The sequence below is a fragment of the Gobius niger genome (genome assembly GCF_951799975.1).
Source record: "Gobius niger genome assembly, chromosome: 6".
Lineage (NCBI taxonomy): Eukaryota > Metazoa > Chordata > Actinopteri > Gobiiformes > Gobiidae > Gobius > Gobius niger.
In genome coordinates this window covers 10,666,591-10,690,136 of record NC_136857.1, presented here as the reverse complement: position 1 = coordinate 10,690,136, position 23,546 = coordinate 10,666,591, and the positions used below count along the sequence as shown (strand labels likewise).

Here is a 23,546-nt window from a genome sequence, read left to right as displayed (position 1 = left end):
ACAGAAATCTGCATCGAGTTTACTGTATGACCTATGTATTATGCTCAAATGGAGTTGCTTTGCATGGCACTGCGGAAGAAACTGCCAGGCAAATCAGGGGTTTGTCTTATAAAGTATTCATTGTCACCTGGTAACGGCTGCCTTTATCATTTCACCTGAAATTACAACGAAAACTGATAGTGTGTTATCGGACTCGCAGAGGAACTGAGCAGAGCCACAAAAGCAAACTGAAGCAGCTTTTTTTAATAGTTTTCATAATGTTAGAACACTTAAAACGGAGACTGACACATGCCACTTCTGCACTTACAACAATGAGAACACAGACATTATGAGAGTGCAAAAATATGACCGTACTCTCAGTGGAAATGTTCATTTGCAGTGTAAGAAAGAGTGTATCCTGCAACAAACCATGACAAACAAAGACTGAGGCAAAAACAGTTCACTTTAGATGAGAAAATATACTTTTTAAACATTGTGAGATAGGGTCAAATATTCCAACTCAAACCCCTAGAGGTCAGTGGAGTAGAGACCGAATACCGACACAGGTTTAGTCTAAATGAGAAACACAGCAGCCAATGTGTTTTGTGTATCAACGGTGAGAAGTTGCCAGTAAATCATCTGATAAGATTAACACTGGAATTCAAACCATCCGCTTTTGTGTCGCAGATTCCCGGAAAATCACTGAAATTGCCATTGTCAAACTGTGAGCATTTCCTTTTTAAACGCTGTGTGAATAAGCCCTCACTAGTGTCACTTAATAAAAGAAAAAAAATTATATAAGTGAGCCTTTAAAATAGGTGTGTAAAAGTGCGTATCGACTCTCTTTACACTTTCCTAAAGCTCTTTATTTCGCCACTGTTTTCCTGTCCCCCATATTGTCCAAACTCTTGTCACTTTTCTCTACCTCCGCCCGTTTTAAAGTGTCAGCCCTGTCTCATTTGAATAGAGGCAGAGCAGGCTCCACCCCGAGAGAGTTGAAAGGCTAGACGACCACAAAGATGGAGAAGGCCAGCCCACTCAGGGAGGGGAAAAAACAGTGGCCCGGCTCCTCTGCCATAATTTCCTATGAGCCTATTGAGACAACATCACCAACCAACTGCTTAGGCTCTGCACGCGAGTGTGTGTCCTCGGAGCGGTGCGTGTGTGTGTGTGTGTGTGTGTGTGTTAGGAGGGAAGAGGAGAGGAGAGAAGGAGACAGCGACACAGACTGAGAGAGCGAGGGAAGAGGAAGGGAAGGGGCAGGTTCACCCCCCGCCACCACCACCTACCCCCCCACCAGCACCGCCGCCGTTGTCGAACCGCGAGGAGGAGGCGGGGCCACAGCCGAGCGAGCTGCCAATCAAACGCGCTCGTGGCAGCCGGCATTATCTCAGCAACAAACTATTGACAGATTACATGTCAAGGAGTTTAGTGCATGATTGAGAAGAAAGCGTTGTTTTTTTTTTTGTGACTTTTCTTCAACTTCCCGACCATTCGAATGACTTTGAAGCAAGAGTTTGAAGTTGTATTATGAAAGTTACATGTCTGAGAGGATTTAAGATCGACTTCCCTGAATATGGTGAGTACAATTACTACTGCTATTACCACCACTATCTTCTTCTCTCTTTTTTTTTTATCAGCTGTCAGCTTTAAGGTGTGTCTTTACCTCAACATATATACAAACGCAGAATGTAGTTAGGTGCCAGTGTATACACTAGGTGCCTGGCAGTTGCGACACCCTTATTTATAGCTGTTTGACAGTGCCCAAAGGTGACTGCAATATCAAATATGATTCTTACAAGCGCCGTGCGAGCGGTGACGCCGGAGCAGAAAGTTCACTCGAAGGAGTTTCATTTTCCATTAGGCTACAACCAAAATGTTTCTTTGCACCTCTTCATGTTTTGAGCTGTACAATTCCAGATATTAGTGTAAGATACAAAGGCAATGCCATTTGGGTGCAATGAATGGCCTAAGGACTAGTTGCCAAGGGGACAAAGCAAACAAACTGTTGTGTTGCTTGTGTGCTGTCTCACATGTAAAAGGGAACAGGGCTAGCGCCTTAGCAGCCACTTAATATGTCTATATATTACACAGATACCGCCATTCTCACCGTGTTCTATTCTCGGACATGTACTGAACTACCTCTAATACTGCAATGAGTATTTTGACCAACACCATTCTTATAAGAACTACCGGTACTGCTTTACTTTACATGTGTTAAACCTGTTAAATAAAACATACAATCTTCTACAGCGATACCACTCATATAACTACATACATGTACAACTAAATTACCACCCCTGCTACTAATGTTACCACAAGCACATTTATGCACTTAAAAAATGAGGCAGTTACATTCAAGTTCATAAAATGTACTTCATGTATTACGACTAATATCTCCACAATCTTGTTTTTTTTTTTTTGTGCAAAACATTAAATGAAATTTCACATATATGTAGTAAATGATTTTAATGTCCAGTGCTCGTGTGTACTTTTACGACAGTACATTATAGCCTGAGTTGCTTTGCTTTTAAACTCCACCGGCTTACATTTATGCACAAAATATTTTTTAATATTTAATGTTGAAGTACTGTCAGCTCGATAGTGTTTCTTGTCAAAACCACACCGCGCTTTTTTTTTTCTTTTGTTGTTTTAAATAGGAGACATGATAGAGACAGCAGAGCATGTCTTATATATAATTATGACAACTCCACAAGCGAAGTGCAACTTTTCAGACACGCTTTGATCGGGCCTATTTTTGTAGCCGACTTATTCTTAACCCGTACTCGAACGCTAAATATTTAAAACAAGCAAGATTTTTTTTTTCTTTTTTTTTTTTTAATCTTTAGAGTCATATCAGCTGAGTTTGAATTTACATGGTCATATTTAGACCTTATTCTGATTCGATTTTTCATGTTAAAACCGATGCTATTTTTTGAATGCTTAATTACAGAAGCGTTCTCATATTTCCTATACTTCTCTCTAATTTCTAATACACACAGATGATAAAGATTGACAGCGAGGGTTGTCTGCTTAGCTGGCTGTGACCGCATAGTTGCACAAACACGTTGCACAGTCAGTCTCGAGTGCAGGCTCATTATTGTTATGCCAGTTATTTAAGGTACCTTTGCATTATACTTTTTTTCAAATCGCAACAAACACGCTCAAGTGTTTTTCCTGACACACCTTAATTTACAAGTTTTCGTCAGCACGGGAAATGTTTTTCTAGCCTCCCATGACTCATAATGTTGATTGCATTCTACTTCAGTGGGTTGTCTCATTAACCCCTGCTATATATTTTTTATGGCTATTTTTCCACTAAAACATTTCAACAAAAGAGCAACAAACCGATAAATAAATAAAACCAACTCGCAACTCTGACTGGGCCTTTAATACATTTTTTTTTTTTATCACGATTTTTCGCAATAACCAAGAATCAATTTGATGTCTTAAGCAATAAAATATGCTGTTGCGCTCTTCCTATTCCTTGGCAGTAAATTTACATTTTTTAATTAAACTAGCTGGAATTTTTATTAGGGGGCAGGGCTATGCTAATGGGAATGTTGTGTACAGCAGATTAACAGACTTTGGAAATAAATTTGAACAGAGACAGAGGAAGAAGAAGAAGAAGAAGAAGAAGAGGTGAGGAATATGAGGGATATGAATTTAAAACAAATATATCGGAAAGTCTTTAACCCCTTTGATGGTCGTGTCTCTGGGGGCGTCCTGTGGAAGTGTCAGGGCTCCACAGCAACGAAGTGATTAGGATCGCCTTGTCAACCAAACGAAAAACACAAGACGGAAAACAGAATACAGTCAAATTAGGCCTCGCAAAATTTTAGTCTCAAGGCGTGGTGACGCAAAATGCAAAATCTGTGTTAGATTTTGACGTGTGAATTCAAGATACAATTCCACAGTGTTTTATACAAGGTTCTTGTAAATGTTGTGCTCGCTCTATCGTCTTTTTTTTTTTTTTCTTGCTTTACTTGAAGTATATTCTATGTTACATCCTAACTGTGTTTTGCTTCCTGTCTTCTCATTGCACAGTACTGCGTGGGCATAAATGCTAAAATGTATTTCAAAATAATTTGCACTTTGAATTTGGGCTCGAAAAAATAACACGTAACATCATTTTGATTCTTTTAAAAAAAAATGTGCACAATTTTCAGAACATTTTGCGAGACGTTGATTTGTTTTTAATTTACTCAATATTATTCAGAGTCAGTGACACTTTTCAACTTCCTCTAAAACCAACTTGTTGTGTAGTTTTCTCAGTTTGCCGGTCCGCTGTGGGGTGATTGATGCTGCGCTCGCCCGTGTGTGTTGTGCCTGTGCTGCAGCTCATCGGGGGGAGAACAGGGGAGAGTGTGTGTGGAGGGGAGGGGGGGGGTTCAGTGGGACCAAGCGACACAGGACGGGGCGGGAGGTGTGTGTCTATAGGGGGGGGGTTTGCCGCCGAGTGTGAGTGTCAAAGGGGGGGTGGGGGGGGGGGGTTGCATCCGAAACAGAAAAGACAGCTGATAGACCATGTGCCCAGTCATCTCCCACAAGCACACCGTAATTACCCTAAACCCCCTGTCTTTTACAATCTTTCCAAGTGGATTTTGTTTCTCTTTTCTTGTGGCCGAACGACATCAAACGGCGGTATAAAGTCCGGATGCACGTGCGTGGGGGGGCCGGCGCGCTGCGTCGCTCTCTAAGTGGGCTATACTTGATACGGACCGACGAGCGCATGCAGAAAGCCCTCTCCTCTTCTTCCCTCCCTGCTCCTCTCGTGCACTGGCCAGCACCTAATTAAAACCTCAAAGCTTCCCAATCTGGAGTAATGGGCTAATTAATGGGAGAAATATCCTACAATGATAAACAGGTAGCACCTCCGATATTTCTGGCATTTCTCGCGTCCAGTGTGTAACAAGTTTTGGTAGCACTTTTGAATCACATCCCCTACCATGCTCTAAGCAGTTATAAATACATAATAACATAATGTTAGCGATAATGTTGTTCATCGGTGCAAAATTAATCAAGGCGTCTCTCACTTTAACACCATTTAAATAACGTTAAAGTTCATGTTATAGGTTTAAAAAAAAAAGCAAAATTCTATATGTTATTAATTTTTGTGTGTATTTGAGGCATTTTTAATTTGCAAAAAGCCACATTCATTTCTTACACTGACATCATTTTCATCACCATTTTGACTGAAGTAGTAGAACACCTCGCAGTTCAGCCCGGCATGTGAATTTGCAGTGTCATGCCCAGCAAAGGAAACCGACCTCACGGTAATGTTCTTTATGACGTCCTAATCTCACATATGAAAATGATAATTTCATGCAAAGCAAAGGGAGAGGCGTAATCTCCAGTGGCTGATACGGCGTATAAGAGGAAGAAAAGGGGCCAAAATGAAGAGGTAATTAGCCAAGTGGAAGAGACTGGGGCTGCAGCGCTCTCTTCTCATCCGCTACTGGCCATGAATGAATTTGCATGCCCCGCTTATCGACACGCTCTTATTAGGCCGCGGCTAAAAGAGCGATTAAGACGGCACAAAAACGTGGTACTAATCCCTTTAAATTTGGCGAGGGAGGGGGGTCCGAATTTGGTGAGAAGTGGGGGTCGGTCTTTCTTTTGAAGGTGCGGGGAAGGTTGTATGGTTTGTGACTGAGCGCAGGTTTCCGGTCGGCCGCTGGGATGAGTGGAGAGGAGAGGAGAGGAAGACGGAGGCAGGGTTAACTGTTTAATGACAACGGCAGTGATTGACACCAGTAATAAAGTGACGGTTTATCGGCTGACCCTCTTATCAGGGGGAACAAATATAGCGGCAGGGGGGTCAGTCGGGGTTAAGACAATGACGGAGGAGCTCGAGGCGGACCACCAACCCCGCACCGGCTTCTCCAGTTTTTCCAGGCGGCTTTAAAAGTTTGCTGAACATACAAGAAGAACAGCCCAGGCAAGGCTTTGTTAAACTTGCGGAAAATGTTGAAATCACCGGTGTTGTCCCAAGAGGGGGGATCGGTCTGTAGAGTCCTAAAAGCAAAAACAAAGTAGAAGATTGTAGACATGGAAAATCTTAAAACGCAAGTGACAAAAGAATATTGGAAACAAAAATGAATGCAAAATTCTTGAGTTTTGTGTTTGTTGTCCAACTTTTCTCGTACTGGCAACAAAACTGAACCCGCCATTTCCACCCGGCTCCTGTCTCTCTCTCTCCTTCTCCACACCGCGATGCACCCACTTTACTTTTTTTCTCTCCTTACTTGGGTCAGTAGCAGTCACAGGCGTAATAATGACTGTCTGTACATGATAAATCCGCAGCTGTTCTTTTCTGTCACTGCCCAACTGCGAAATACAGAGAAGACCGGGCCACTGAGAGACACATGCAGGCATCGGGGAGGGGAGGGGACGGGACGGAGGGGAGGGGGTGGAGGGGGGGGTTATGGAAGACGAACCCGGGAGTTTGCAGTTTGTAGGATTTCGTTGCTTTTTTCCCCCTCCCCAGTAACTTGATAGGATTACATGGTCGCAGAGCCCACACCTGTTAAGAGGCTGTTAGCGGAGCAGTTGGCATTAGCCGTAGCTTAGCCCTTTTTTTTTTTTTTTTTTTGCATTGCGTTCTGTGTGTGGCGGACAGTCACTCGCATGTACCCTGTGCTGGCTTTTACTCACTTTTGAGAGACTCCTTAGTTTTTTGTGCAAAAGTGAAGAGGTGGAAGTTTGTGTTGGGTTAATACTGCAATGGCAATTATACTAGATCATGACGAGGGCTGAACTTTTACACTTTTACACTTTTTTTTTTTTAATTGCATGCACTTGTTCTTAGGCTTTGTTTGCAAAAAAGATGCAGTCAAATGGAAAAACCTGTGATCTTTCAATACATTCAATACCATCGATATTGCGTCTCCTTATTGGACAATATTGGGCTGCGCTATTTACTCTTTTGTTCTTATTTAGCCATTAGAAATTGTTTGATTTCTACAAAAGCAGGATGATTTGCCCCCACATGGATACATTTCTTGGCTAAAGTCTGTTTTTTTTAACTGGAGTAGTTGGTTATCTCCTGTGTTCGATCAGCTGACTCCTTGCCCCTCCCACTTCACAAACCCGTAGCAATGCATCCACACTGAAGGTATTGAATCTGTTTTCTTTCTGCATGGTTAGGGAGGGGTAGAGCAGGGGGGGGGGCAGGTGCGGGCAGACTGTAAAATGCACAGATACAGGTCAAACCAGACTTTTTGAAACAATCAGAGGTTAGGCTAGGACATTTGCTGCATATGCGGAGGAGTGCCAAATCCAAGCAGACTATTATTTCTCAAATACTTTTGGAAGGAGTGGAGAAATGAGTAATCCGACACGTTTGTTGCTCGTTTTTTTTTTTTTATTGATGCGGAAAGCTACACTTACGTCGCCAACAAAGCGTATAGACGGTGGCACTATGAGGTTGCTTGTTTTGTGGTTGACGTGTGTGTGTGTGTGTGTGTGTGTGTGTGTGTGTGTGTGTGCATCGCCGCCTTATTTGGCAACCCCGGGCTCTTTGGCTTGGCTTTCTGTGAACCCTTGCCACCTGTTCCCCCTATTGTGCCGGAATTTTCTATATTTGGCAAAGCTTCTCAATCCGCGCGGCGCCTGCTGCCATTTAAAGTGATTTCGATACTGTGTTTGTCTCTGGGTTGTTTAAAAAGTCATTATCTGGCAACCACCAAATCCACGCGGGGGAAGTAAATAGGCATCTCGCTCCCGTTTCTAAATGCCATGTTTGTCCCGCCGCGTGCCATTGAGGAGCGCAAATTATCTCGCGTTCTCGGAGCGAAATCAGAAAGTGCAAAGTTAATAGATATCCGAACTTCTAATTGTTCTGATACGTAATCGCTGAATGACTATAAAAAAAAAAAAAAAAGTAAGGAGCCGCGGCCACTCCAAAAGGTTTTATCTGCCTCCCTCCTCGCTCTGGGCCCAAAGTGTCATGTCCATAACGGCACCACCTGATCTACTGAGTAAAATAACCGCTAAGGCTTATTGTTTGGACAATATTGGACCCCCCCCCCACCACCACCATCGCCGCCGCCACCGCCCACTCACCCACACCCCCCCCCATCCCCACCCTCTCCCCTTCTCCCTTGATTCATTTCACCCACTGTCCTCGGCTGCCTGGCAAAATGGCGTTAATTTTTTTATTACCTGTTTGACTCTCAAGCCTTATTACTGTAGCCCCTTAATGTTCTCTGTAACCGTGGAAACCAGATGAATAAATGTCCGCCAAAGAAAATGAGATGATTAAACAGGTCACCCTTGCAAAACAAATTCGCTTGGTCGAGCGCAATTTGTGTACCGAGCGGCTGTCTTAACAGTTTGCTAACAAGGGGATTGTTTGCCAGGCAGCACCGGCAGCGGCGGAGGGGCGGGCGCCGCTGCGAAATGAAGATATCTGGAATATGATTGAAGAGATGATTTTTTTTTTTTCTTCTTCTTCCCCCCACTGTTTGTCCACGCTTTGACTGTAATTAACGGTTTCGTATTAGGAAAATCTCAAGTTTGGAGCGACCAGCCACAATGTTATAGCCGACGCGTTTGGTTTGTGATCATCAGCGAAAGTAGTGCAGTGGCAAATTCATTTATGTGGCAACCAATCATTACTGCTAATTGTCCTTGGGGCCATCTGTATATGGGATGGCTTGTCCTCTATTGGTGTTGGAACAGTGCTGCCCATGGATTTTACAAGTCTGATAATAATAATAGCAGCAAAAGCAACACTCCTCCATGGTCCGATAGGAACGCAAAAGGGGATATCACAAGTTCGTGGCAAACAAACGCAATGAGTTCATAGAAATTGCACCGAAATGTGTACAATGGAGCTGAATGTGAAGCATGTCTTTAGGCTTTACACTGTCAAACACAACTCCTTCAGTCTTAAAACGGAAATAGCATCGCACAGCCATAGTCAGCATCATTTTTCATTTCTTCTTCTTCAAATTACAGTAGCTCTCAAGTCGGTTTTCGAGGTGCCACAAAGTTCCCACGATGAGCTCCCCGCCCCGCAAGAGCTCTCAAAAGTGCGATGTTCTCATATGTTTAAAGCTAACCATATCAAAAAAATGGGGGGGGGGGGGTTGAAATAAGAGGGCTGCCGAGTTTGGATTTAGCTGCGTGCGCACGGTATAAGGACAGGGATCGCGGAACATGGGATGGTCCCGCCTTCGCGTAGCCGCGGCGACCACAAATCACAAACGTCGGCGGTGTTGTTTATGGAAGTCCGCCGCCACGCTGCGCCACTCCGAGGGTGTTGTCCTGTTTGCTCCGCCGCGCCGCAAAAACGCGCCCTAAAACAACTTTCGCTTCTCTAGGCTCTAGTCACTGTGTCCCAGGATCGCTATATTCAACCGCACACCCCCCTCCCTCCCGCTCCTTCTTCTTCTTCTGGGGGTGTTCAAACTACTTATCATGTGGCGTCCCAAACGGTGCGGTGCAGAGGCTATATCGTCCCAATCCAGGGGCACTACAGCTCAAAACTGAAAAGCACTTATGCATTATTGATGTTTTAATTTGTACAAATGCCCAAGTCTTTGTTAAGTGATTATAGCGCTGGGGAGATAACAGAGGAGCGACTTCTCTATGAAACAGGAGCTGGGGCTGTGGCCACATTGGAAACCATCGTAATGAACCCATACTGCGTGAGAAAACCATAAAGGAGATAGCAGAGGTGCCAATAGTGTTGCATATTTTGGGGAATTACATTCAAAAAATAGTCAGTTACTGGTGAATATATGATCACCGAATGCAAAACCACAACTTTATCTTTCGTATGTTTTATTATTACAGCAGTTTTTTTTATTGTGCGTCGTTGAAACAGTGAAACCGTAAAGCCAACTTTGATAAGAAACGTCCTGCTGATCTTTTGTCCTTATTCCGTCTTCACCTCTCCCATTTACAATGTTAGTTTTATAGCGCTTTTACATCCCCTTATCAAAAATTATTTGATGCAAATACAATGGAACTGACCTGAAAAGCCCTGAGTGTAAACGCACCTCGACCTTGGGAAGAAGGAGGCAAAAGTTATAACGCTTGCAAAACAGGCCAATAAAATAATAGGCCCGCCTAAAGGGTACAGTTTGGTAAATATGAACAAGAGTGAGAGGAGAAGCAGTTTTTTTTTCTCCCCCTCTCGTTGTAGTGTAATGATTAACGCAGAGCAAAGGTTATCAGGCATGACTTTTTTTTTCCCTTTTTTTTTTTAACTCGGTAATTTATGTAATTGCCCGCTGCAGCTACTTTGCCAGATAAACAATCAGAGAGAAATGAGTTTTTGCGAACAGGTGTTTGCACTGGTTCACTTCTGACTCACTCTGGCACACAAGTGTCGAGTCACGCCGCACTTTCTCAGGCCAAAAAAAAAAAACGTCGGGTTTTGAGATCAGTGAGAAAAGAAAAAAAAAAAAAAAGAAGAAAGTAACCAAACATGTAACCTGTAACAAATGTGGAAAAAACTTACTTGAGGATGTAACTCACTGTTTCCGGAAACCATTGAAAAGTTTGGACTAGGAAAAAAGTATCACGATCATTTGTATTGTCTCCAAGTCTTCTGAAGCACGCAATCTTAAATAGGGTTTTGCTAAGCACTCAAGTAAATCAGAATTAAGTGCAACATTTTGTACTTAGCGCTAATCCAACACAAGTACAAACTTGTATCCATGCTTTCTGGATATTGTCACCTCTCTCCTTTTTTAATATTAGTAATGAGGACTGTGCAATCGCCTGTATATTGCCAAAGTATCCATTTTGCAAGAAGCCACAATATTGCAAAATCATTAAGGTCTTCCATCTGACTGTGATTTGTTAGTTTTTGCTCTGAAAGCCTTAAACAAAAACACATTTGACCCCGTTTCATCCTCATTCAGTAATTCGTGTCAGCTTTTGTTTCATTCAATTGGACGAAAAGCCAAATTGCCTTTGTTTAAATTGAATGTGTTGAAATATTGTTATCAAATATTACACTTCCCCCCCCCTCTCATATCATGCACCTCTATGAGTTCATGATAGCTTTAACCACCCAAATTACACCCCATCCATTCACCTCCACTGGGCTCTAACACGACTTCTATCAGTGTCAGCCCCGGAGATAAGAGCCTTTTACAGTTTCGGCTGCAGATTTCCACCTTTTGTTCACTGTCTTTTTCCTCTCTAGTCTTTGGTTTAAAAAGAGAAGAAGAAAAAAAATCCCTCGATCATGGCAGCAGCCGCTTTTTGCCTTGTGCCGTGGGGTCCCCAGCGGAGGTCCAACACGCGTTTACGGCTTTATTAAGCTGTCTTGTGAACCCACTCAGAGAACATGAGAATAAGGGCAAAAAAAAAAAAAAGGAGAGAGAGAGAAAAAATTCACAAAGCCGGTATTACTTTAGATGATTCGGTGTAATTTGTGTCGACTGCAAAACCCCTGGCTTTATTATTGCGTGCACACAGGGAGCAGAGAGACGAGAAGTTGGCTTAGAAATTCAGAATTTCAATTAGTAATCTGAACCTGCCGCCTTTGATAGAGCCTTTCTTTCTTTCTTTTTTTTTTTTCACGGAGAATACAGCGGCACTTGTAAAACATTAATTAAGCCGACTTGTTTTTTAAAGGACAGTAAAGTGCGCTTTTTATGCAGCCAACAAAAAGGTACCTCAAACAGATGAGCGCTCAGCCAAAACCATTTAGTGGGTAAATTTTTGAACTGAAAGAACAACATAGGAAGGGAGAGAAAAGGGGGGTATTTGAGAGTGGAGATGATATGATATGAGAGGCTTTTGCTGGAGAATAGAAATGTATCCGTATACCTTGGTGAAACCCAAGCTGAGCGCAGGAAGACGAGACCCTATTTTAATGACTTTGTACCTGACAGATGACTGCAGAGCGCACGCTGGATCACATTGCCCTGACTTTGTCTCTTGCATCATCAAAAGCATGGATTATTAATAGTCAATATGAATAGTTAATTACGTTTGGATGGCGACTTGAACGCGACCGCGATTCTTAAAAATCCATTTCTGATTCTGGTGGATCATCAGACGATTTGTGTTTTTATCATTTCTTTTTTTTTTATTTGTATATTTTTGCATTTTGTTTTGGGGCGAAAGAAAGAAAGAAAGAGAGAGAGAGAAAGAAAGAAAGAAAGAGAGAGAGAGAGAGAGAAAGAAGGAAAGAAAGAAAGAAAGAAAGAAAGAAAGAGAAAGAAGGAAGGAAAGGAAGAAGGTAAGAAAGAAGGTAGATAGATAGATAGATAGATAGATAGATAGATAGATAGAAAGAAAGAAAGAAAGAAAGAAAGAAAGAAAGAAGGAATGAAAGAAAGAAAGAAAGAGAGAGAAAGAAAGAAAGAGAGAGAGAGAAAGAAGGAAAGAAAGAAAGAAAGAAAGAAAGAAAGAAAGAGAAAGAAGGAAGGAAAGGAAGAAGGTAAGAAGGAAGGTAAAAAAGAAAGAAAGTAAGAAGGAAAGAAATAAAGATAGAAAGAAAGAAGGTAAGAAAGAAAGAAGGTAAAAAAGAAAGAAGTTAAGAAAGAAAGAAAGAAAGAAAGAAAGAAGGAAAGAAAGAAAGAAAGAAAGAGAAAGAAGGAAGGAAATAAAGATAGAAAGAAAGAAGGAAAGAAGGTAAGAAAGAAAGAAGGTAAAAAAGAAAGAAGTTAAGAAAGAAAGAAAGAAAGAAAGAAAGAAAGTATGAAGGAAAGAAGCAAAGAAAGAATGTAAAAAAGAAAGAAGGTAAGAAAGCAAAAAAGCAAAAAAGCAAGAAAGAAAGAAAGAAAGAAAGAAAGAAAGAGAGAAACTGGCAATGAGTCAGTGAAATTGCAGTACAGTGCAGCTTTACACTGTGGCTTTTACCAGGGTCACATTTTTTGCACAAAGCACAGTTTCTTTCTTGTCTTTTTTTTTTTTTTTTTTCATCATGCAGCGTTTTCACAATGACTGTTCGTGGCCAAATGAGCAAATTACCAGCGTTTTTGACTCATCCGGTTAGCACTGGCAGAAACTGCAAGACAAGTGCCATAAAACAAAGCGAAATGTTTCAAAAAGACGCCGTCACAGTGACGCTCTCGCTTTTGTTTGCGCGTGCATTTGGCCTAACATCGTTATAAATCCCGGCGCGGTGGGTGATGAGTACACATGCACATGATACATTAAAAGTGCCATAACTCGCACACCCAGCAAAGCTCCAAATCAATGTGAATGGATAGTTAAGCCAGGCCCCTAAAAATCAATGAGCAATTCATGTCCTTGATCACACTGTGTCATTCCCCTCAATGTTAGCGGCTGAAGAGGAGGCAGCGCAAATAAACAGGAAATGCACCGACCGCCATAAAAAGACAGACGCAACTTTGCTTAGATTTAAAAAAAAACAACAACAAAAAAACGAATTGGCTCATGCTCGGGGTTTAATGCGTCTCATAATACGGCGAGAAAATAATGTTTTACAGGAACCCGAAATAGCACGTGCTCAAATTTCAAAGCCGGTGATTGGACTCGGTGAGGCAAGGGCACAAAGGGCGGCTGCTGGTGAGGTTCAAATAGTCTCAGTGCTTATTTGACGACTAAATATAGTTGTCATTGAAATTTTGAACCCGATAAACACAGGCCCTAAATCTTGTTCCCTCTAATTGATTTGCATAATGTAACGTTCTATCAGATTCCATGACACAAAGCGTTCATTCACCGGATTCAAAGTCAAGTTTAAAATACACAGTAATTCAATGGAACCTGTAAAAAAATGTTGATACAAATGTGTCTCCCGCAGTCAGACTAAACAATCGACTTTAGAAACCCAGCTTTAAACCATGCAAAACATGCTGGGACTGCATCATAATGCGAGACAATGACAACACCAATAAAGAAGACGAATTCCCAGTGTTTCAAAATAGTCATTCTGCCCTTATTAATGCCATTAGTGTAACAGTCAAAATGCATCAAATCAACGGCTGACCGAAGCCTCTGCCACAGTGATGGGATCGTGTCGAGACCAATTTGGGGCTTCTTGTGTTGACGAGCACGGAAGTATCACGGAATAGCCCCAAAACAACATTAATTTTGAATATCAGTGCCTCTAAACTAGACTGATTACACGTATTTTGTCCACCAGTGCCGCCGAATTAGGCCCTGCTTTAGCTAACGGCGCCATCGCTGTCACGTTCCCTCCTCGTGGGCTCGTGTCACTCATGCTTTGCCAGGAATAGCCGCGCCGCGCTGACCAATCCGACGCACTTTATGTCCACATTGTTTCGCTCGCCTTTCGCTCAAACGCGCCGCCATGTATTCCTCCGTATTCGCCGAACGGGCCTGTGTGTTGGGGGGAAATCGGCTATGAGTTGTCACAGTTGCCTGGCCCCCTAACAGGTGGCGCCATCTTTTATGGTTTATTACTCTGCTAACATTCGAAGGGGTCATCGAGTCGGGTCCGGGGGGCCGAAATACTTTCAGATTTTTTTGGGGGGGAAAGAGGAGAGAGAGGAGGAGAGAGCGGAGTGGGCCTTCAAAACAGTTGTCGCCTGTCAAGGGGGTCAGTCAAGAAGCAAGGAACAGTTGCTTGTGCTTCAGCATTGAGGTGAGAAATTTTCCAGCAGCTGTCACTTTGCTCTCCCTCTTTATACTTCGTGTTGTGCCTTTCTTTTTTTTTCTTCTTCTTCTTCCAAAAAGGAGGGTTGTTCTGTTTCCAAAGCCGTTTCGAATAAAGCAGAAATGAATGTTTTGTGGCAACTGCGACGGCGAGAAAGAAAAGTGGGGGCTGGCGGTGAGGGGGTTGGGGGGGGGCGGGGGGGGTAGGGCAGACCCGGCAAGTCGCGATGTCCCGTCACTCACAATCTCAGCCGCGTGTGTCCTCCGCGAGACGGCTTACATGTCTCATCAAGCGCCAATCATAAGCGGCACGTGAAAACCAGCCGCTTGTCTTTTTTTTCCCCGTCATTTGCCGAAAAGGTCCGCTGGTTTTTTCTTTAATGTTTTCGCACTCTGAAGCTGCTCCTCGCTTCTGAATGGAACAAATAGCAGTAGTGCGATGTTCTGAGCTCATGTTGGAAAGCTGCAACTCGGCCTGTCACGATAGCGGATTTGAAGATCGATATATTGAGGCAGGAAAGTATCGCGATAAATGATATATTTGACTCTAACGATACTGGATATACGGTCAACTCTCGGGTATAAAAATGACAGTAAACCTTAGTTCTTGCTTCTAAATCGAACAAATAGCAGTACTGTGATATTCTGAGCTCATATTAGAAAACTGCAACTAGGCCTGTCACGATAGCGAATTTGAAGATCGATATATTGAGGCAGGAAAGTATCGCGATAAACAGTGTTATTGACTGACGATACTCGATACTGTCAACGCTCAGGCATAGAAACGACAGTAAACCTTTGTTCTAAAAGTGCGTCGTCACATCCTGAAACACCACACAAGCTGCAATGAGCATGAAGTATAATGTAACTCAAGTTTTACAAAGAGAAAATATGATAAATGATAAATATTGAGCCCAGAAATATATCGTTTATCTGTTGTTTATTGAACGATAAGTCGATATAGTAATTATCGTGACAGCCCTAGTTGCAACACATCTCAGATGAGTTGGGTCAGGGATGACAAAAGAGAGGAAAAGCTGGAAAAAAAATGTGGGGAATCAGGTTTCTCAGATTTCTTTAATCTGAAATCCATGTCCCAACCTTCTCAGGTAGCTCCATGCGTCAAACTAAAGGGCCTTGTAAACTCATTCCTATGGAGAACCAGGAAAGTTCGGAATGAGTTTTTACCACAATGAACAAATATAAAGAAATGCTTCTAGGGCGTTCCAAAGAAACATCCATTGTATCGATCTGTGGACTGTTGCCATAAGCTTACCGTTCATTCTCACATTCTCTGCTCGAACGGTTCTTTCTTCTTTTTTTTTTTTCAAATATGGTCCGATGTTGCTCCTTCTTACCCCTCGCTGTATCGTTCCTCTCCCACCACCCCTGCCCCCCCGCCCCCCAATCCATCTGCATCATGTCGATCTGTCAGACTGCCAGTGTCTGTTCCAATTAGATTCCACTTAATACACGTAACCTCGATTAACACGCAATCAAGCCCAGATAAATCACCTCCTTTGAGCCCCCCCCCCCCTTTTCTCTGCCTCTACCGTGTTCCTTTTGCACCGCTGTATTTTCCCTACGTCTCCCGCCATCGCTACATATCAAAATCACAATGCTTTCATAACTGCTACCAGGATGCCCTCTTCGCGTGACATTCCCCCACCTTGATTTTGCCTTGTTTCGACGAACTTGGCCGCCTCGCTCGCGGCAGACTCCGCGCCGGCGACCTCCTCAACCCCTGAAGATGAAGGTGGCTTAATTACATCTTTGGTTAAAAAGCTACAAAAGACACTGTGGGCTTTTTTCTCGACGTTGCGCCCGGGCTGTGTAGTCTATTGTCTCGGTGACCTTTTTAGCTGGCGGACAATTGGTTTGACTAGATTACAAATTAAGACACAGCACCAGGCACTTAGAAGGCAAGTCTGTTAGGGGGGCCGTCCTATTACTATCCGCCTGTGAAGAGAGCCATTGGGCCGTACCTTTTTAACCGCTGCATAAATGGCCACAAAGTCAGGCATCTGCACGAGTGCCGTTCCCATATCTATAAAATATAAAGTTGCATTTGCTTTAATGATACCCACAATGCTATACAGCTTCGGCGCCAGTGGCAAAAAAAAAAAAAAAAAAAAAAAAGAGAGGAAAAAAAAAATACAGCTACAGAGGCAAGGATTCAGCGCCGCTTATAATTCTTTTAGCAAAGTTAATAATTTACAGTGTTTATGCTAATAGCCGGAAAGCAGGACCGTTGAATAACCAAACAGCAAAAACACTAAAAATACAAACCAAATGAAGAAAACAACCTGGGGCACTGGAAACGCACACACAGCACTCTCGGGGTCTTCTTTTATTAATCGCTGCTAAAAGTGCTAGCATTGACATGTTGAACAGATTAGCCTCTTTAATAACGGGGCGGGTCAACGTGGCCCATGCTGATCCATGAGGAGAGGCTGTCCAGAGGCCTATAGTCTGGGTTTCATATCAGGACCCTGTGTGCGAAGAGATGCACCTCCAACGACGTAGTATGTTCCAGGAGCGGATTTAGACAGAGTTACAAATTTGCTTTCCAGGGTTGGGACGGGACAGACAGTGCCTGTGCTGATCGCAGATTTGACTAATGAAAAACTTCAATGTTGAAAAGCCATAGTGATAGGTATGATTCATTTTTTTTGTAAGCAACTAGGGCTGTCACGATAATTACTATATCGACTTATCGTTCAATAAATAACAGATAAACAGTATATATTTTGGGCTCGATATTTATTGTCTGTACATTTATTAGCATTTCCCCCATATTTTTCTTTTGTATAACTTACACAGGGTTCACTTAGATTTTTAAATGAAGCAAATTGATTTACAGCATGTTTCATGTTTATTTAAGTTCACTGTTATTTACTGTCATTTTTATGCCTGAGAGTTGACGGCGTCCAGTATCGTTAGAGTCAACAATATCGTCTATCGCGATACTTTCCTGCCACAATATATCGAGCTTAAAATTTGTTTTTGTGACGGGCCTATAAGCAACTCATCACAGAAATGTCGGGATAAGGGTAACACAATTGAGGAAAAAATAATGTATACAGTTTGCCCCAAGCTTTCACGATGATCCCAGAGAGTCAACAAAATGTGTTCAAAATGGTCCCCCTGGCTCGATACTAGGTCGTCTAAAACACTCCGCCTGCCTGTACAGTGTGGTTACAGTGTTCAAAGGGCTCGGTGGCAGCTCTTGGCTTCACACAGCGACAGCTTGTGTCACACGCGCCCGGGCTGCTGCCGCTCTCCAACATTAATGCTTTTAAATATCTCAGCGCTAGTTGGAGCTGACAAGGCCTGCCGGTGTGCACTGTGTAAATAGGCTGGGATTTAAAATAAATGAAGCTATGAGAACGGCTCAGGTTGATCCATCTCTTATCGGCGCTGTTGCCTTGTCAGCTCCGGGCATTTTACATGGCACAGACAAGAAGCCAGACAAACGAGAGATACGGAGAATTAGAAAGGTACAGGATCCATACCTATACGAGTGTAGTTAGATGTCAGCGAAAAGCAATTAAAAAGTTGTGTGGGTTTTATGTAATTAGTATTGGGTGCAAACAAAATGACTATTGAGTTGACACCCAATGGCGCCCTTCCCTGTCCTTTCACATGTATTCAAAAAAGATCCAACTATATCGCTATATTTTTGGTTGTCTTATTTTGGTGAACATTTACTGACAATTAACTTTTTGTATTTTTTATTCTTTGCTCGGATTCCTTACTTACTCTTGTTCACATTTCGAACTTTCTTTCTTCAGCTGGAATCCCATCCCCTGTCCCTTTAACCAGGGCCCACACTCTGCTCCATAAAAAGTTGATCCTGCTTTTTTCCCCACTTTTCCCAGAGAAATAACGCTGATTAGTTTTAACAGCTTCAGCCGGGCCATGGGCAAATATAATGAGTGTTTTCGTAGACGTCACCGCCGATTATCTCCCCTCCGCGTTTTGGGTGAATGTGGTGGATTTAGGAGGCTCGTCCCCCCATTGTGCTGACGCCGTCCTACAACAAACGCATTAAAATCATTTAAAACTCTTCCCACAGATAGAGTGTGAAACAGCCGAACAATACGAGGTCTGGGAAACACGGGCCTGTTTGTGTAGAGCTGTAGGGGCTGCACGGGGCTGTGGAAATGGGGAGGAATAAAATCTTGTTTTGAGGAACCGGATCATGGAGATGATGTGTTAAAACCATAAAATTCAGGACAAACAGTTTGTAAAAAGTTGTATAGTTTGTGACAATACATTTTTCACTTATTCCCAGTATGTGTTGCTGAAATTCAGATTATTCAACTATGTTTGGGCATTTTTGCATTCGCTCCTTGATAAATGCCATTTCAGTGTAAGCACATGAACTATTTCGGAACAAGTCAGCAGGCTCATGAAACATTTACAAATAGCCATGGAAGAAAAAAACGTCCTTGTAGACTTTGACATGGAAAGTTCTCTGTCAGGAAAATCTTAGAAGGCATATAAAAAGTGAACTCCAAGTCAGTCTTGATTTAGCAGTACTTTTATAGATTGAAAGTCAGATTAAAGGGCACCAGTGTCCAGTTTCCCCAAGCCAGCCAGTGTGGTGGAAAATGTGTTTTGATACCGATACCACTATGAAGCGACAGGAGGAGGCACAATGACACCTGTATATTTTATAAACATCATCAGTAACATGCATTGGCTTTCGCTTTCCCCTGTCTCAGAGTTGGCCCGAGAAAAAAAAAAGCCGCGTCGCCTTGGGAGTTTTTGTGAACTCATTTGACGGCAGACAGTAATGCTGAGAAAGACTCGATTTCTTGTAATAAATAAAGTTTATATCAGTGCCAACAAAACACACCAATAAAAGTTTATGGGTATTAAGGATTCACAGCATGATAAACCATTTTCGCACCATAAATTCTGGCTGTTTATTAACTTTGGTACTTCGTAACGCGGCAGTATCCTCAAATATGTCTCTTCTGTGATGTATTAATACAACTGCAAGATGTTTTTTTGGAGGACATAGGACTAAAGGAACAGCCATTTTTAGATTTAGCGTGAGGAAATCTGTTGAAGTGCTTACAACATCATCCAGCGTTTCAACACGGTGCACTATAATTTCTGTTGATATTCCAGTCAGGAAATTCCTTGGCATACCATCAAGAGTGCTATTCCAAACAACGTAATATTATTGACAGTATTTTAAAGTCCGCTCTAAGTTTAACACTTGAGGTTGCAGACCCCCGGCTACATGCAAGCGACATCCTCGGCATCGCCCCGCTTTATTTGTTGTACATTTCATCCATAAGATAAGCTCTTGTGCGCCCGGTTTCGTCAGCTGTCCCGCCGCTCACCCATCCGTGACCTTGTGAAATGAACAAGGCAGCGCGCGGTGGAAGTGAGAGGAGGCAGTGCTGAAGAGCGGAGGTGCGTCGCGGTGGTGGGTGGTGGTAGTGGAGGGGGGGGTGGGAGTACCGCTAAAGGCCTCAGTCGAGCCAATGTGGCCCGAAGTGACAGGATTAGCCGCGCCCCGGTGAGCAGGCTGCTACTCTGAGTGTGTGTGTGTGTCAGTGTGTGTGTGTGTGTGTGTGTGTGTGTGTGTGAGGCAGAGGAGAGGAACCTCAACTGCTGCTCACCACCAGCTGAGCGGCGCACGCCATTCACATAACAGCCACACTCCAGTCGCACAACAGCAACACAACAGTCACACAACAGTCACACTACAGTCATACAACAGGTGCACAACAGCCGTCATTTAAACAAAAACAAATCAGCAACCCAACAGTCTCAAATTTGTCGCTCAACAGCCACACAGCAGTCGCCAGTGTGAGCCGACGTCAGGCCTGCAGTTGGTCTGGGCACAGCAGAGGGCCAGGGGATCCTGCACCCGAGCGGCGGCACAGAGGGACGGAGACAGTGTGGGGGGCTGTGGGCGGGCAGCTGGGGCTAAACCGAGCACGAGGTAAAAATTAACCCATTAAATTGAATTAAAGAGGCAGTCTTCATTGGGCCCAAGAATGATGGATTTGTATAATTAACAGTGTTAATGCAGACTGGGTAGATGAGTAAGAGGAGACAGGGAGAGCACAGTGAGGAACTACATTTTATATGAAAGGGACAGTTTTGCTTTTTATATCCCTTTTTATAAAACCTAATTATCTGCACTATCACAAAAGCTTAGTGTTTGCGTGAAACTGCTTGTCCTCAGTGAACTTGTCACTCTGATGTTGTGATTACTCTGTTGAAGTGAGTACATTTCACTAGTTTCACGTCTTCAGACCTAATTATGGCAGTCGTAGTGCTTTTCACTTTGCTCGCTGCACAAGCCATATCTGCATGTCCTTAATTCTTGATGATCTGTCGGCCTTAGGCAGTGGCTGTGATGGAGAGGAGCCTGTGTGCCAAGTACAAGTGATGTTTGAGAGCAGGCCACAAGGCCCTGAGACAGCGCTGCTGCTCAGAGCAGCCGACCGGTACGAGGCGGGTTTACACAGACGACTCCAGGCCTGCCCCTCTGCACCAAGCAGCCAGATTTATAGGCCACGGTGTGTTTGCAGCTTGTGAAATAATAGCTAATCCAGAGGAAGAAGCAGATACCTTCATTTACATGATTTCCCTTTTATGCAGTGTTTATATGGGCTCATTGTTGAGGTCAAGCAGTGTTCTTTTTGCTGAATTGTGAGTTGAGTAATTGTTTTGACAACACTCCAGCTCTGCATTAGTTTGGACGGTGTGCGGAGCAGCTTACCTGGGCCTGATTAGCCACAGAACGTCTTAAGTAAGAGGATCAAATAATTTGATGCTACTTTTCTACTTTATAAAAAATGACTAGCACCACTCTGATGTGTGTGTAAGTGAGGGTGATAGACTGTGTGGAAAAAAACAATCTCATCAAGCAGGAGGCCGTTTGCTTAGCAAGAGCTGACAGTCTTTGTGTATGTAAATGAAGAATTTAGACTAATGGAGTTGAACCATTTCTAATTTTGTGATGGCAAGAGGATTTTGATTGAAAGTAATTAAGCAAGCTAGCTGTAAAATTAATTAAAGCCAAAGGAGGGGGGGGCTTTTATTGGATTGGATAGCGATATAGCTGCTGTCAGGCAGGGGGACAAATGGGGGTGACCTGGATTCTCTGCCCTCCCTCCTCCCACACGGGACTTTTATGTCACTTTAATCTCCTTAGAGCGGCTGGTGTGCATTTGTTCGAAATAATCAAGGAAATATGGTCAGAAATTGTCAGCTTTCAGATCTAATTTACCTGACAGCCTTGTGTGCACGCGCATGACAGTGGCGGGTCTCTTCTCCCTGCCCTCTCCTCAGCTTTGTGGAAAATGCTTTTGACAGTCTCAAGCATCTCACTGGTTGTGGCGGGTTAGACAAGGAACTTGGGTGGATTTAAGATGGACATTTCAATGAGCCTGTTTGGCCCGGCTTAGCGCCTCTGACACTGTTGTGAGCGTGCACACACACTAACATGCTTAATTGCCTCAGTAACATATTCAGAGTGGGTTTGGCTAGGCAGCTCTTCTCAGCTCTGCCTCTGCGGTCTGCAGGTACCCAGCCAGCACAAGCAGATTACAGCCATGACAAAGCCTGTTACAGCTACTTAACCACTGACAAATAAGATTGACCAGTGCTGTGCACACACAAAATGTTTTATTTACAGAAAAAAAAAAAGAAATACCTTTAGATTCCAGCATATTTCCCTTGTTTCCAACTTTAATTTTGGAGCTTATGGCACATTGTGGATGAGTAGAAATATCACCCACCAGAGTGTTATAATTTGTTCTAAACTAATAACTAGTCATAATGTGGCCGTGCTAATGCCCTGCGACATGTATATGGCTTTAGCAGGATGGGGCCCATATTAAAGGTCCACAGGGTTTCCCAGGGCTCTGCACTGGCTGATGCCACTTCCTCTAAAGCCCTTCTGTCTGTCTGCTGTTTGTGACACGGGCCTCAGTGCTGTGCGCACCCCCTGACGATACACTTAATTAAGGCCGGGCCCAGACTCTCTCCTCCTGCACTGAGTGCACAGAGCAGAGCCGCTCTGCCATCCGCCCCTAACGGGATTAGAGCCCTGTGAAAACAGGACCCCAGTTCCAAAATCCTCACCAGCTTCATCTGCCCAGAGGACCCCGCTCTGCCTCAGACCTACCCCCCATAGACGCGCCACGCAGGCTCCGTTTTATCAATTAATGTAATAAAAGGTGGAACAAAGAGCTTTCTTTCCCCCTCTGTAATTAGAGGCCTGGATCTCCTGAGGACAGACATTCTTGTGTCCAAAAAAACCTGGTTCTCACCCCCCCTCTCTACGCCTCCACTCAGGCAGAACAAGCTGCTCGATGTATAAGGGCGATAATGTAAATGTAGTGTATCTGCCAGGCTAAACCATGCACCGATTCTGCAGGAGCTTTATCTAAGTGTGAACAAATGAATGTAGCATTTGAAGAGTGCTACATTATTAACTCTAATTGATTCCTTTATAACACTATACGTTGGCTGTTACCTCCACTTTGACTCGCTTGAGTAGCTGCACCTTGAATCGCTGTCTCTATTCTAACACGTTACGTGTCACCACACACTGTTAACAAATGTGATAAAGCACTTGAATCGAGAACATCAGCCTATGTGTGTTTTTGTCTGTTAAGGTGAGATCCAGTAGTCTTGTGTCTTCACGGGTGTGAAATAGACGGAGCGCCCGCCAGTCTGTATTCTGTCACTGAAGCTTTGATAGAAATTAGTTTTACAACATATGCAAATGTTCTCCCCTTGAAAAAACCCCAGGTCTTTAAGTGACAGGTTGATATGTGATTAAACGACAATTAGAGTGCTGAAAATACGTGTCGGCAGTAGGTCAAGCACTCTGGCGCTGCGCTAAAAGGTAGCAGGGTATTGAGGAGAAAACACTCCCAGGTGGAGGCCACGAGCAGGACCCCAAACAAATTAGAGAGGTTTAGAGAGGTGAAGAGGAGCGAGGTCCCACTCTGCTTACTACCACA

At 43.4% G+C, this 23,546-nt stretch overlaps 1 protein-coding gene across 2 annotated transcripts in view; it reads left to right on the top strand.

Moving 5' to 3' along the window:
• Nucleotides 1–1,265: 1,265 nt before the first annotated feature.
• casz1 (castor zinc finger 1) overlaps nucleotides 1,266–23,546 on the top strand; it is a gene marked incomplete at its 5' end in the record, with an annotated part of 85,849 nt that continues 63,568 nt past the window's right edge. For both annotated transcript variants that reach the window (XM_079558557.1, XM_079558556.1), the window contains one exon: nucleotides 1,266–1,558. In XM_079558557.1, the coding sequence (XP_079414683.1) occupies nucleotides 1,510–1,558 (49 nt within the window). The remainder of the gene's footprint in view (nucleotides 1,559–23,546) is intronic.